Source organism: Protopterus annectens, chromosome 9.part0, assembly GCF_019279795.1.
Source record: "Protopterus annectens isolate FY-2018-M chromosome 9.part0, PAN1.0, whole genome shotgun sequence".
Classification (NCBI taxonomy): domain Eukaryota; kingdom Metazoa; phylum Chordata; order Ceratodontiformes; family Protopteridae; genus Protopterus; species Protopterus annectens.
Window position 1 is genome coordinate 1,193,545,544 of NC_056743.1, and position 15,694 is coordinate 1,193,561,237.

At 40.1% G+C, this 15,694-nt stretch overlaps 1 protein-coding gene across 1 annotated transcript in view; it reads right to left on the minus strand.

Annotated features, from left to right (window-relative positions):
- The window catches only part of ZDHHC5 (zinc finger DHHC-type palmitoyltransferase 5), a 1,362,456-nt gene that overhangs the window by 473,984 nt on the left and 872,778 nt on the right, over window positions 1-15,694 (minus strand). The window contains 1 exon segment of the mRNA XM_044084108.1: window positions 5,456-5,579. Within this exon segment, the coding sequence (XP_043940043.1) occupies window positions 5,456-5,579 (124 nt within the window).

Genomic DNA, 15,694 nt, shown 5'->3' on the forward strand with positions numbered 1-15,694 from the left:
TGTATTTAACAGAGCTCCGATAAATTCCAGCTGTTGTGTAGGTTGCAGATTTGACTTTTTGTAAATTACTGATATGCCTAAAGAAGTGCAAAGATGCAGTATGTAATCTCTTGCTCGTTCTAGTTGACACCTGGTGGTAGCAGTAAGGAGCCAGTCATCGAGATAAGGAAAAACTCAAAATCCCTGCAGTCTGAGATGAGCTACTACTACTGCCATGCATCTGGTAAACACCCTGGGGGCTGTGGCGAGACCAAAGGGCAGTGCTCTGCACTGGAAATGACTGGCTCCCAGCAAGAACTGCAGGAATCTCCTGGAGAGTTTGTCCATTTTTATAAGGTAATACGCATCCTGAAGATCTATAAAGCACATCCAATCATCTTTTTCCAAGAATTAAAGTATTGACTGTATGGAGACCATCCGGAAATTTGGTTTGTTGAACTGGCTGAGATCCAAAATGGGTCTCCCGTCCCCTTGTCTTTTTGGGCACTAAAAAGAATATTGTGTAAAACCCGGATCCTCTTTGATCTGGTGGGACTTACTTGGATGACTCAAATTTCTATGACTGCTGCTTCCCTGTGACTGGGTGGAACACCTGGGAGTCTTTTTTTGTATTTTTGAACTTGACATTATGGGAATGATGTACCCTCTGGACAGGATTCCCTGCAACTATTTGTCCAATGTTATTTGAAGCCAGGCATCTTGGTGCAAGGGATAATCGCCCCCTAACTGCCTCTAAAGGAAGGCAATCAGGCCTCCATTCAGGAGCGTTGAAAGGAGTTAACAGAGAAGGAATCTCTGGACCCCTGAATTCTGCAGGCCACCTCTGCCTCTAGGACGGCGTCTTCCATTATTTACTTCGCCCTCTGCCCTGGAGAAAGTCCTTGCCACACGAGTCCTGGAAAGGCCCTTGGGTCTTTTTGAACCATAGCCTCTCACTTCTCTGCTTCCTAGAAGAGGGCTGTTGAAGAGTGGAGAAGCATATGGCAATGGCAGAAAGATTCTCTCCATCTTTCTCACATCTGGGCAGAGTGTCTTTAACCTTGGGTCCAAACAGGGATGTTTCGTCAAACAAACCATTGATGAATGAAGATTTAAATGGTGCCACAAAGTCACACAAGGGAATCCAGGGGTGTCTACTAATGGCAATGCCCGAACCTACTGCCTCTGTCATCCCTTCGGCTGCATGGGCTATTAGCCTCATAGACAAGATGGAAATTGATTCGGCTACTGCTCCTGTGAGAGTACCTGACAGTTCCTTAATCAGATCTCTCTGCAACCTGGTAAAGTGCGCCATGCAATTCAAAGACCTGAGAGCGAAGGTCGATGAAGCGTAAACATGCTTCTGAAACCAATCCATGGTCCTAGACTCCTTGTTTGGAGGATGGATAGTAGGACTTTCCTCTGCAAGTTCCTTCTTTGTGGCTGCCACTATCATCATGGTGTCTACAGGGAGCCCTTAGCCTAATGCTGCTCTTCCTTGGGGGTAGAATAGATCTAGTCTGGCCTCTTGGGTATCGGTTTGATGGAGTCCGGTATCTTCCACACCCGCTCCATGATCAAGTTAACGAGGTTGATAGTGGGCGGAGAAATCAAAGAGGTAGAGGGTTGGGCAAGAAAAGCCTCCAGGTATACAGATTCTTGCAAGGAAGGCTGGAGGGAAGACCAGCCACTTCTTTGTTTAAGGATTTCCAGGATGTCCCTGAAGGAAACATTAGGGTTGATCTGGGGGAACCTTCCCCTTCATCAAAATCGGTATCCTCCATGAAGGACTCCTCCGGGGAGTCTAAGTGCTTCCTTTTGCATTTTGTTTTTCTTTGCAGGCACTTCCTCGGGGAGGGATGTTCCTGGGAAGTATCCGAAGAGGAAACCACAGAGATGGGTCTCTCCTGAGGCTTTTGTACCCCCCTGACCCAAGGATGAGGCTGACGGTAGCTCTGGTTGAAGGGATACAGACGTTTGGCCTGACAAGGATGGCAAGGACTGGGAGTCCACAATGGACAAGGCCTTCTCAGTGATCCGGAAGGCTGGCCACCCATAGAGGGATGGGAGCCCGGAACCAAAATAGACCCCTTCAGAACAGTGACCCCACCCCACACCAAGGAGGAAGCCCCCAAAGTAAAAGCCTGGGTTGAGCCAACAAAAGCCGAAGCACTGAAGGACAAGGGAGTTGAACCCTGCAACAAAGTCTCAACCTCGAGAGATCTCCGGTTTTGAAAAACCAGGGGAGTTCAAGGCAATTCTCAGTTCCGGAGAAAAGGCTGTTACCGGAACAGAGACAGTTGGAGCCAGGAAGGTCGGTGCCAGGGGCTCCAATGACTCAACTGGAGGTGGAGGATGAGATGGTGTTGAATTAGGACAGGTCCCTGTGCCAACTTGGCTGGGAACCGAAGTAAACTGTAATCCCCTCGCCGTCAAGGGCTGGTCCACCAGCCTCATGATGTCCATTTCCGAGAGGCTCTTATTGGATCGAACGGACGATGTAGAGGGAGATCTAGGTGGTCTCGACTCCATAAAAGGGCTAGGTGTTCGGTCCTCAAATGGATCGACTGAGGGAGAGTACCTAGATCTTGGAATAGAAATTGTTTTAGTCTGCTACGTTACAGAGAAAACTTTCTGGTGCTGAAGAAGTTTTTGTCTTTTCACAAACAGTAGTAGTGGGTGTTGAGTCTGTCTTTGCCTATCGGTGCCAAGAGAACTGTCAGCACTGTAGGTTGGTTTGGTAACTTTTTTGGTGGTTCCGAGGAACTGCTCGGAACTGTGTGTGACCGTTTCTTCCATTTAGAAGAGAAGGAGGAAGAGGATGAAGAACTGGCTTTAGTCTTAGACCCAGAAAACCCAAAAATAGCCTCTTCAAAATCACCTTTTAACAAGCCTTTCAATATCAATTTGTTTATCCACTCAGTTAAGGTCCTGGTGGATAAACCATGACACAGAGAACAGCTTTCTTGTAAATGTACTGCACCTAAGCAATACACACACACACACACACACACACACAAGATGCCCACCTGAATTGGGCAATTTTCTGTCGCACTTCTGACATTTTAAACCCAGAAGTGTCCTTAGAAGGTTTAGCTGGAGAAGCTCAGCCATGACAGAAGGAAAATCTTAAGGCTGATACAGGCCCTCACACACACGCGCACACAGTAGATAGGACAGAGCAAAGTTTTTTTTTTTTTTAAGGTAAGAAAAGGGGTACCAACAATGTTAACAGAGAACACCTAAAAGGGTAAAAAGAGTACCAGCAATGGTGCATAGAAGAATCTACCTAATGGTAGAGAAAATGGGAAAAGAATTACACACACACACACACACACACACACACACACACACACACACACACACACACACACACACACACACACACACACACACACACACAACAGCAAGAGGAGCAGGTAGATACAGGAAAGAGTTTAGGAAGAAATATAAATAGTATATAGAACAAATTAAGGATATTTAGAAGGGAAAAACTTACTTGAAAAAACTGCCAAAGCTCGAGTGAGGTCAGACACGTCTGACACACACAGTGGCAAACGAGATCTGAGATAATTTAGAGGGGAGCATTATGGTTAGACCCTAGCTCGAGAGTTTGGAAAACGCGAGCTGAAGTAAATGACCAAGTCGGTTCTGAGGCTCAGAACAGATCCCACAATCAAGGATTACGTGAAGACTGACATTAGATCTCTAGTTATGCACTGAATAGCTTCAATCAATGTGAAGCAGTAGTTTATGCAAAAACAAAGTAACTTGCCAAAAAACATGCAGTTACCTTGCTTTATTTAAGCTTAATATGCCCTTTCTGCCCTTTATTATATTTGTTTTGCTCTTTTTTCCATGCCCATTATACTTTTCTTGTGCTTGTTTTACTCTAAACATGCTCGTTTTGTAATTCCGAAGTAATTCCAAACCCCTTATGTGCTTTGATAATTTTGTCAAATATCTTAATTTAAACATTTTGTTTAATTAATACAATTTCTGTGCCTCCTCGTTTGCTTAATAATGCATTCTGTGCCCTTGTAATGCTCCATTTTATCTTTTTAATAAAATTGTTCGTGCAAGTTTTCATTACCTTTAGTTCGTTTCTGGCCCCTTCTTTGTACTCAGTTCAATTAGTTTACCATTCACGGTTAACTCCGCGCATCTTAGCTCTGAAAAGCATTCTCTGGAATCCCAGTTCTGACATCATGGCACTCGTCTGGTCAGAATAAAACAGACTAACATCTGTGGGTTCTGTTCAAGCAGCTTTATTATGTACAAACATATCAGGATTGAGGCTTAATAACTTTAACTTAGATAAACTTGTAAACAAATTAGCTATCACACTCATACATGCTCACACTCTGGCTGCAATCTCAAAAAGGCACTGAAGCTAGCACGTGTTTGCTATTTATAATCATGTGCTGTCCTTGAAGGTACAACACACACTATTCTATACTACCTACCCCACTGATTCTGCAGTAATAATTAACTACACAATGGAATTTGCCACATGCATTTTGGATCTTTAAACCAGGTTTTTAGCAGAAGTACAGATATAAACATCTTCCAAGCAGGGGATAGTGGAAAAATTCCTAAATCTACCTTTTTACTGTTGAAACTTTTCTAACATTTAGCAAAGTGACAGAGCCATTTTCCACTCTCTTTTTTATCTTGTGTATGTACCTGTTTGTTTTCATTTGAAGAAGCCCGAGGAAACAAACTATGGGTATGAACATTTTCTTGCTGGGCACTTGAATTGCAGCGCATCTTGTTCCAGATGGAGAGGCACAGAAGCCCATGCATATGACAACACACTTATCTACTGACTAAATTTCAACTTTTTTCTTCACATATAGGCACCATACGAGATTGACAGGAGGATTTTGTTAAGCAGACGTGATTTTCCCATGCTTGACAGAATGTTCAGTAATCCCATTAAATCCTGCTGCATACCTAACAGGGAGAACACTCTTAAACCGATCACTCCAGTATGAACAAATACATATCACAGTTAGTTCTTTTTAACCCAAGTAAGATGCCTCTAATTTTGGACTTAGGCGAGCCTAGCACAACCAAAAATTCCTGACAAAGTGCAGTGAGGTATGCAGTATGGGAAAACAACAAAAGGAGGAACATTCATTATTAGTATGTCAATAAATCCTTTCCAGTAAACCATGCTTCTCTGCTAGCAAATGACAGTGTAAATGCCAAGTATGACCATTTATAACCAGTTTTAAAAAATGAGGGGTGTAGTTTCACTTAAGACTATGCATTTTTTAAAACTAAAATGAATTAACAAGAGCAAAGAAAAGTAACCAATCCAATTTGCCCAAATTTTATAAAGTACTGCACTAAATTTCCATCATCTCATCATTTTGTAACTATAACAACATTTTAATGACAGTAAAGACCAATCATTTTCTACAAGCAACACACAGGAGGGGGAGGGGGGGTGTAAAACTACTTTGCTCACCTTCACCAGTCCCCAGCGTCATCTGTCCTCTCAAGCCTGTATATCTTGTTAAATCTGGCTTTGGTGGTGGAGGCGCTTCTGCATCAGCGGACTGGCTCTCCATAACCTCCAGACTTCCTTTGGACTAAATAAAAAAATACACACACAAGTTAACAAGTAATATACTAACAAGGAGTATACCAACACATACAGTTTTAGTCCTAGCTGGTTCCATCGCATGGGGGATTAGGAGCTAAACAGTCTGGTGGAGCCTAAGGCACAATTATGAAGGCTGGGCATGCATGGTGGTGCACCAGCTTGCCAATGGACTAACTTTAGGTGGCTGATTAGTATGACAAATACCTAGAGATTTGCTGGAATAAAGCTTTGTACTTGTCTTGGGTACTGCGGTGGTGGTGCTGCGGTAGCGTTGTTGCCTCACAGTAAGACACTGTCCTGTTCGATTCTCAGCTAGAGCATCTTCTGTGTGGAGACATGTGTGAATGGGCGTACCTTCGTTGGAGGTTGTGCGTCAGGGCCGGTAACTCGGCACGTAAAAATCTACTGCCAATCATTAGTGGACCGGAGTTCCGCTGTGGTGACCCCTAACCAGGAAAAGCCGAAAGACACAACAACTTGTCTTGGGAGATTTCTGAACTGGCTAAATTACTATCTGTACTCTCCGCAAACTGGCAGGAAAGAGTACACAGCCCAGTATGTCTTTTCACCTAAAATACCTTTAGTGCTGGTGTTAAATCAGATGTGCTGTCCAATGCACTCTATGAAACAATAAATGATAAAAACAATCTAGTTCAGGATATGGCCTTGTGGGTTGGGATGATGCTGAGTTTATTTCCTTGCTATCTTCCACACACCATACCGAATGCAAACACAATCCTTGCTCCATCAGACCGGTTATATCCTATCTGAAGGTACTGGAGCTCTGTCCAGTACCAGACTGTCATTTCATTTCGACTTTGGGATACGTTTGCATCCTCTCTAAAGGAAGCACTAGTTAAACCGTTTTTTTTTTTTTTTTAAATAAAGGTGGATTCTGATCAGGACAATTAAAGTCAGGTCTTGAGCCTCCTATTTATCAGTAAGATACTTTTTTTTTAATACCTTTATTAAATATCACTATAAGATACTATAACAGAAAAGAAAACAATACATATTTTTTCCATTCAGATATGTTACACTTCGCATATATTTTCCTTCATTGTAATTATCATCGGTCCAACATTACATAAATTGCTAAATTCCTGCCTTCCCTTAAACCTCACTTCTCCTGATTATTATACTGCATTTATTGTTTCCACAATTTCTATTTACTTGTACGTAAGAGATCCGTCTTCCAAGTTTTTACCTCTTTTATAATATGGAATACTTCAAAATACAGCTGATTTAAACTGATTCCCATTTTCTAATTGTTTCTGGAGCCAATGCAAAAATGTAATACAACTTTACTATGTCTAGGTAATTCAGACAATGTGATCCCTGCTTAAAAAGAAATCTTCCATAAGCACAACAAACGAACAAACCAAGTCACAACACCAACTAAAAACTGTTTAGAACAGAGTAAGAACCACACTGAGTCAAAAAATTAAAGTAAACGCTTTCGTTTATTGAAATTAGCAAACTTCATCAGACAAGTAAAACACATACATCAAACCTTACATAAGCTTTCAAATTATGACATCACTTCTCAATTGAATAAACCAAGCCTCCATTTAAAGTGCTAAAGACCCTGTCTTGTGCAGTAAAACTATACACACTCTAATTTAAAAATTTATGTTATTATACAATAAAATTAAAAACAAGTACTTAAACATAAACACTAATACATCAATATTAAGTATATTATAGAAATATATAAATAAGTAAATATATAAATATATTAACGTTTTTCATCTGGTAAGAGCCCTCATTTTAAGAATGCTTCTGATGGAAACAGAACCTTTCAAGCCTGGGGGAGCCAAAGCATTCAATTTCAGTTGCCAAATCAGTTCTTTTTCATCCAACTTCAAATCCATTGGCCCACCCCTAATGTTGTCAACAGTTTTTTCAATAACAAGGAAAACAAACCCATGTGTAGGGCAAGAATTAATATGTCTGGCCAAAGCATTATTCAAGTTCATTTTCTCAATTGCATACATATGTTCATAAATTCTATTTTTGAGGGGTCTTTCTGTTCAGCCCACATAAAAGGCAGGACATTTCATGCAAGAACTCATATAAACAACCCCTCTTGTATTACAATTGAATTTGCCTTTGATATAATATTTTTTGTCATTGATAACAAAACAGTTAACAACTTTGACGTATTTGCACCAACGACAAGCCTCACATTTAAACATGCCACAATGTGGTAAATGGTATTTCAAGGTTCCATTTTCAAGGAACGCTTTCAGATTCTTACCTTTCCTGAATGCCACGAAAGGAGAATCTCCCACACTATTTCTAACTAAATTGTCATCCAAAAGGAAACACCAGTTCTTAGAAATGATTGATCTAAGTAAAGGGGCATCAATTGAAAAAGTGGTAATAAAACTCAATTTAGCTATATCAAAATCAGAGGGAGCATAAAGTTGGTTAGAATCAGGTACTACACTGTTAGAGCCTGTCACTAATTCATAACTCTTATTTTCCAAAGGGTCAATGTTGGTGTTCAGGTCGAATTCCACCAGTTCAACAGTGTCAATCCTATCACTATAAGCAAACAATGGTTTGAAAATACCACTCATTCTTTTAAACTGGACTTCTCCAATAAGATCATCTACTAATTTACTGGGGTATCCACATTTAATAAACATTTCCCTCACTAGGTTGCATTCATCCATAAAGTCACATTCCAAGGAAACCATCCTTGCAGCCCGAACAAGCTGGCCCTTCATGACCCCTCTCTTCTGCAAGAATGGATGGCAACTAGAGTAATGAAGGAATGCATTTGAATAGGTTGGCTTTCTAAAAATCTTTGAAATATAACTATTCAAAGAAAGATCTTTGATCAATTCAACATCAAGGAAAGAAATTCTATCCATTTGAAATTCCCAAGTGAATTCTAAGAAGTTAGTGAATTTAGTAATGTGTTCAATAAATAAATTAGCTGAACTTTATCACCTTTCCAAAGGATAAAAATATCATCCAAATAATAACAGGTATACCATGCAGTCCTCTCATGGAAAACATAATCCTTACAAAGAAAGGTTTCTCCCAATAGGCCATCACAGTATTAGCAAAAGTGGCCCCACTGGTAGAACCCATGGCAACACCCGTTTTCTGTAGGTAAAATTCTTTATCAAACAAAACGTAGTTGTTAAGTACAAGTTCCAACAAATAAATCACTAAATCAATACAAGAACCATCAAAACGTTGTTCCAACAGAAATTCCCTTATCCATTCACAACCGATGTCCTGAGGAATAACTGTATATAAATCACGGACATCGATTGTGAAAAAATTGAGGTTCTCAAAAAAAGGAAGATTATTAATCGCCCCTAAAAATGCCCATGAATCCTTACAGATCTGGGTCTCATTTTTCAAACACTCCTTAAGTTTAGTGTCTATAAATTTCGCACATCCATATGTAATGGACTGTCTGCCATCAATTATGGGACGAAAAGGGGGGTTGTCCAGATTTTTATGGATTTTAGGTAACCCAAACAGCATAGGAGTAAGGGGGTGGGAGATAGAACGATAATTAAATAAATCAACATCAATGCATCCATCAATAAACAGGTCATTAATAAAGCCCCTAATTCGTTGATATGCTCCATTAATCTCATTAAGAGAAACTTTAACATAGGCATCATTTGCCAAAAGTGCGCACATACTGCTGTTATAATCTTCTTTATTCATAAAAATCAACCCACCCCCCTTGTCAGGTTTAATGACACATATATCAGCGAAATTCAATCCTTTCAATGCATCCCTCTCCAAGCGAGACAGATTAAAAAGCTCTGATTCATGCAACACTATTATTCAAAAGTGTCCTAAAGTCATTCTCACAAATTTTTTCAAAAAGTAATATAGAAGGATGTAAGGCAGGGTTAAAGACACTAGCAACTCTAAATTCTTTAGTGAGACTAGAATTAGTGCCAAAAAGAACATTCAAATTAAATTTTCTGGTAAAAGTCTTAAGGTCAATAAGAGTTCTAGCCAAGTCTCCTCTAGTAGAAGGGACAAATGTCAAACCTTTAGCAAGAATGTCAATAAGTAATTGGGCAGGTACAAATGTAGAGTAATTATAGATCTTAAAGTCATTGGTACTTTTCAATAAAATTTGAACTGTTTTCAAATGAGTACTAGCAGAACCTGTAACACTTACAGAACCAAGAGCGATATCTATCTCCTCCTCCTGTTCTGTGCTTTCTTATTCCAATATTGCTGCTGTTGTGGCCGGTTCTGTTGCCCACCAGAGTTCACTTTCCTGGCCCCCTAAAAACCCTGAGATGGACCCATACCACCAGTATTAGTATTTAAGTTATTACCACCATTAGTATTGTATCTATTGGCAAATCTTTCACTTCTTCTCACAGGGGACACCTAAATGGGCATAGAGTTGCTCATTACACTCCCATTGTTATCAATATTGTTAAGATTCCCAACAGTATCAATCAAGCCACAATTAAAATCTATATTATTATTCATTTTAATGTTAGAAAGAGGTAAGGGATATGTCAAACCTTTCCCATAGGCTAACTGATCCATGTTTAGTTTCTTTATTTTATTGTCCTTAATCTTATACAATGCATTCTCAATACTGGAAAAAATATGTAAAAAGTCATATTTGTAACGTAAAAAATCTTTATCTGAGCGAATGCTCAAATCCAAATCAGCCAGTTCAGTTTTCAAGATATCCATCTGGGCACAATAGTCTTTAACCAGTAAGTTCATAAATTCAACCCCTTGTCGATCAAATAGATTTAAAAGTTCTTTATGAAATGTTGAATTGGGAATCAAACCAGTAGGGAAACACCATTCTCTAAGCCCCTTCGGGACTTGCTGCCTCAATCCATTCAGTTAAACATTGTACCTCAATTTGTAGCTTTTTAAATCGGAACAATTTAGTATCAAAAGTTTTTAAGTTGTTAATTAAATTATTTTCTGCTATAATAACGTTCGAGTTATCCGACTGTGAAGCAACATTAATGAAACCAACTGGATCCTTAAACCATTTGTTAAGGCTGGGAATGGCAAAGGAAGTACTTACGGCTCCACCAGTGTTGTCGTCGACTTGAATACGTCCATCCGACATATTTCCAACCACAGGCAAAGTACGATAACCAGAACAGGGCAAACCAGATGAAGGAATCCCAGGAGACACATTACCTCGATCCTGCGATCCAGAGGCATTAACTGACAACCTAGGAATATTCAAATTCACCAAAATGCTCAAACCGGAACTTCTGGAGCTTCCTGTTCCACGAGGCCAGGTGATTGCAACTTGACTAGCAAGAGTATCCACTCGTTGCGAAAGCATTTCAACCAGTGCAGTCAATTTTCCAATAGCACCAGAATCAGCATTTGACATCGGATTTTCAGTGTTGAATAAAACTTGAGACCCAAGTGCAGTCGTTTCCTCCATAAGCACCACAAACGAACAAACAAAGTCAGAACACCAACTAAAAACAGTTTAGAACACAGTAAGAACCACACTGAGTCAAACAATTAAAGTAAGCGCTTTCGTTTACTGAAATTAGCAAACTTCATCAGACAAGTCAAACACATGCATCAAAAACCTTATATAAGCTTTCAAATTATGACATCACTTCTCAACTGAATAAACCAAACCTCCATTTAAAGTGCTAAAGACCCTGTCTAGTGCAGTAAAACTATATCCACTCTAATTTACAATTTTGTTATTATACAATAAAATTAAAAACAAGTACTTTAAACATAAACACTAATACATTAATATTAAGCATATTATACAAATATATAAATATGTAAACATATAAATAGACTTGGTTTATTCAATTAAGAAGTGATGTCATAATTTGAAAGCTTATATAAGGTTTGATGTATGTGTTTGACTTGTCTGATGAAGTTTGCTAATTTGAGTAAACGAAAGTGCTTACTTTAATGTTTTGACTCAGTGTGGTTCTTACTCTGTTCTAAACAGTTTTTTAAAAAAATTCTTAGTTACATCCATTTGCTTACCAAATATTTCTGACAAAGAACTCTGTAGGGAATTTTTAAAATATGCCAACTCATTACACTCCCAAAATGTATGTTCCCAGATACCTCTTTCCTCATCGCACCAACATATGATATTTACCTGACAAAAATTCTTTAAAGTTTGCTTGGGGTATAAAATACTAATGTAAACACTTCCAAGCAAATATCCTTAACTTTTTATACTTAGTTGCATACTTAGGAACCATACATATATTCTCCCACTGTTCTCTTATAAAAAGCTTTTTCACTCTCTTCCCAATCTTTTCTAACCTTCTCCGATTCTTACAGTTACCATGCAATCCTTTATATGCCCTAGTTATTCCTTTTCTAAGCAGTGTCTGTTCTAGAGTAAACTAAAAACTTTACCAGAGCAGGCCTTTTACTGATTCCTCTATCCCTTTACCTCTGCCTACACTATGACATCAATCCCTGGTAGGGAAGGCAATCTATAAAGAGTCCAAACATCAACTTCTCATCATCTCATTCTATTACCTTTCCCCTCTCCAGTTAATTGCGCCCAATGCCTTGGTTCCTTTGCCATTCTTCTCCAGTAAATTATATCCCCCCTCTTGTGTATTTTCTTTACAACTACTTGCAGTCATCCCTAATGGCAAAAATCTCCTTTCTCAATTCTCGTGTTGGCTTAATTCTTAAAATATTTAGAATATGTTCTGCTACTCTATGAATATAACATTCTGCATGACTGCGGTTATTCTTAAGAATATGCATCCAAAATCCCACTCTCTCACCTCTTGAATTTCCCCCTTGCTTCGCCATCACCCCTTTCCACCTAGAATGCTAGCTTTCTGCTTGTGTATGAGCCTTAACTGTGTAGCTCTAAAATCTCTTCAAATCAGGTAATCCTAAACCATCTTGTTTCACTGGAAGGCTCAACTTATACCACTTAACTCCTACCCTGTTCCCATCTCACATAAATTCCTTCAGCTCTATTAATTGTTCACAATTTCTCCTCTAGTTGATAAAAATATGCTTGGCCTGTATGCAAAACTAAAGAGACTAAAAACATTTTCCATTGCTTGTAAATTTGTAAAAGTACAGTTGTGTAAAATCTTACCATAGCAGATGATGTCCCTCTTGTCACTGTTACAATATTCCTAATAAAAGGGATCTCCTGCCAGGATAACCCAACATCTGGCAAGTATATCAAGCCTTTAGTACTTAGTGCCGTATGTCACACGTATGCTCCCTGCACAAGGCGTAGGGCATAAACGTGATGTATGGATGCACACATTCAAAACACGAAATGCCCCAGTAGGAAGAAAATGTCCCTAGGGACAAGGAGGAACATGTGCATCCAGAAGGAGAAAAGACAGAATAGCTCTGCAGCCAGGACAACAATAAGAACAGGCTAGAGCAGAGGGGGCAGGAGGGAGGGAGCAAATATTGCAACAATGAATAGATCATCATCTACTGTTATGGTAAAATTTTACACAACTGTATTATGTTCTTCCATATCACTGTTGTAGTAGTCCCAACAGAACGGAGAGCACAAAAGCTCAAGAGGAAACCTGGGAGCAGGATAACACTGAAGAGTCCTCCAGAAACCCATACAGGATAGCCCTGGCAAAGCCAGCTCTAGTCCTGGAAATGACATACAACTTACAATGCTTAGTGAAAGCATAGACGGAAGACCAAGTAACAGTCTCAAGGAAGGAATTGGTATCCAGCCTTTTGGGAAAAAAAAAAAAAAAAACACCAGAGGAAGCAACAGCTCTGGTAGAATGAGCCTTTACTGAAGAGGAAAGACATTTACTATGAAAAGAATAACAAAAGGAAATGGCTTTAGAAATCTAGGAAGAGAGTCTGCTTACAAACTGCTAAAACCAAAGACTTGGGATGACAGTCATCCCACTGCACCAATGTGGGCCATCTACAGACCCATAAGTCTCACTAGTCTTATATGTAAAGCCATAGAAAGAATTATCACGGAGATGATCAACAACGGTATAAAGTAAACCTCCAGACACTGGACCCAACCCAGTTTGGTTTCATAAAGGGCAGATCATGCTTACTCAACCTGGTGGACTTCTTTGAGAAGGTCACCAAAGCAACAGATGAGGGCAAAGTCATTCACACTACCTACCTTGACCGCAAGGCATTTGACAATACCCCACTCGGGAATTGTTGACAGCCTCAAGAGGTTAGGTACAAAACCGTATGTCACCCGTTGTTTAGCCAACTGGCTCACAGACAGGACCTAGGAAGTCAACGCCAATGTCTGTAGTCTCTGACCGAATAAATTGGCAGATGATTGCAAATTAGGAGCAGTCACTGAATCTTACATGGACACAAATATTCTCCAGGAGGGGCTGACACAGACAAACAACTGGTTTCAGAGTCCAGGACTAAAACTAAATGTCAAGAAATTCATAATAGTATCCTTTGGGAAGTCATCCATCCCTGGTAACTATCATACTGACAACACACCCCTTGGAGTTGACCACATAGTCAGGGGCTTGGGGATCATCATGCGTCTACAGTGGCAAGGAAATTATTCTAAGTTGTGCAACTTATAAACAAAGGTATGGCATCTAAGTCCAAAGAAGTCGTTGTTCCACTGTATTCATCATTCATCAGACCTATCATTGAGTACAATGCCCCCTTTGGTATGTACCTAACCAGGCATATCCAACAGCTGGAATGCCCACAGAGGTTCCCCACTAAAAGACTACAGGGCATAAGTAATATGCAGACCGCCTCAAGGCCCTATCCCTGTATTCAGTCTCCTACAGGCTTTTAAGGGGAGATCTATGCTTGGCATACTGGGCACTGTCAGACCCAACTGTGATGGGCCTCCTGCATATCCACAAAACAAATAGTACCAGAATTACCCGTTCTAAAGAGTTAAACCTTGCCTGTGATATAAATAGCACCTGCTGGAGAGATAGGTATGTAACAGGCTCCCCCATCCATGTGAAGCAGAGTTCCTCCCTAATCCAACTCAAGTGCAACTTGGACAACTGGATGGAAAACCGGAAATTCATCCCTGGTGTGGCACCTGTCTCTGATACAAACAGGTAACCTGTAATGGTTCATCATCCAGGCCCATGCTTACACTTATCAAGGGTATCAGAACTAGTCAGAGATTTGGGATGCATGGCTAGGCTTAAAAAGGCCCTTGTGGTCATTAGCCTAGTAAATACCTATGAACCTAAAGGAAACAAAGCTGCTCAGACTTCTGAATAACTTTAGTTTTATCCAAATCATATCTGAGCTGTCTATGCAAATCCAAGGCGTGAAGAACCTTCTCACTGGCTCACTGCGAAGGAAAAAAGGAAAGCAAACGAACAGGCTGATTAAGGGACAATTTATCGACCGTCCTGAGCATAAAAGAAGGATTAGTACAAATACAGACTCTGTCTGTATGGAAAACTAAGAAAGGAGGAACAGCCATGACAGCATTAAGTTCAGATATCCTCTTGGTCAAAGTGAGAGCCAAAAAGAACAGTCTTCCAAGTACAATACTGTACAGAAGCTAAAGCAGAAGGATCAAAAATGAGCCAGAGTCAATTTTTCAAGTCCAAAATTAAGGTCTCAGGAGGCCTGATATGAAGAATGCCCTTAAGAAATTACTTGACCTCAAATCTAGAGGCCAGAGGAGGAGTCAAGGGCAGACAAGCAAACTGTGGATAGGTGAGCTTTAACTGAATAGGCCAACCCATCATGGACCAGATGAGAGGACGGAGGAACTGCTGCACACAGGGGATCCTGATGGCGAAAGACAAAAAATCTCTCGATCTGGACAAATAAGACTTCCTGGTAGTGGATTTCCTGGCCTCCTGCAGGGCCCAAAGCATGTCCTCAGAAAAAAAGGTGCCTTAAGGGATCAAAACTGTATTATCCATTCTGCCAGTTAAAAAGTGGACAAGTAAGGATGGATAAGAGACCCCTTGTCTTGTGTGAGAAGGTCCACCCATTGAGGTAACTTGTGGTGATTGCCCCTGGTCAAGTGAGAAAGAAGGGGAAACCGATGCTGTTTGGGCCAAAAGGGAGTCACTAACAAGATTTTGGGAGAGTCCTGCCTGATTGTGCAAGACTCTTGATAGCAGAGGAAGGGGA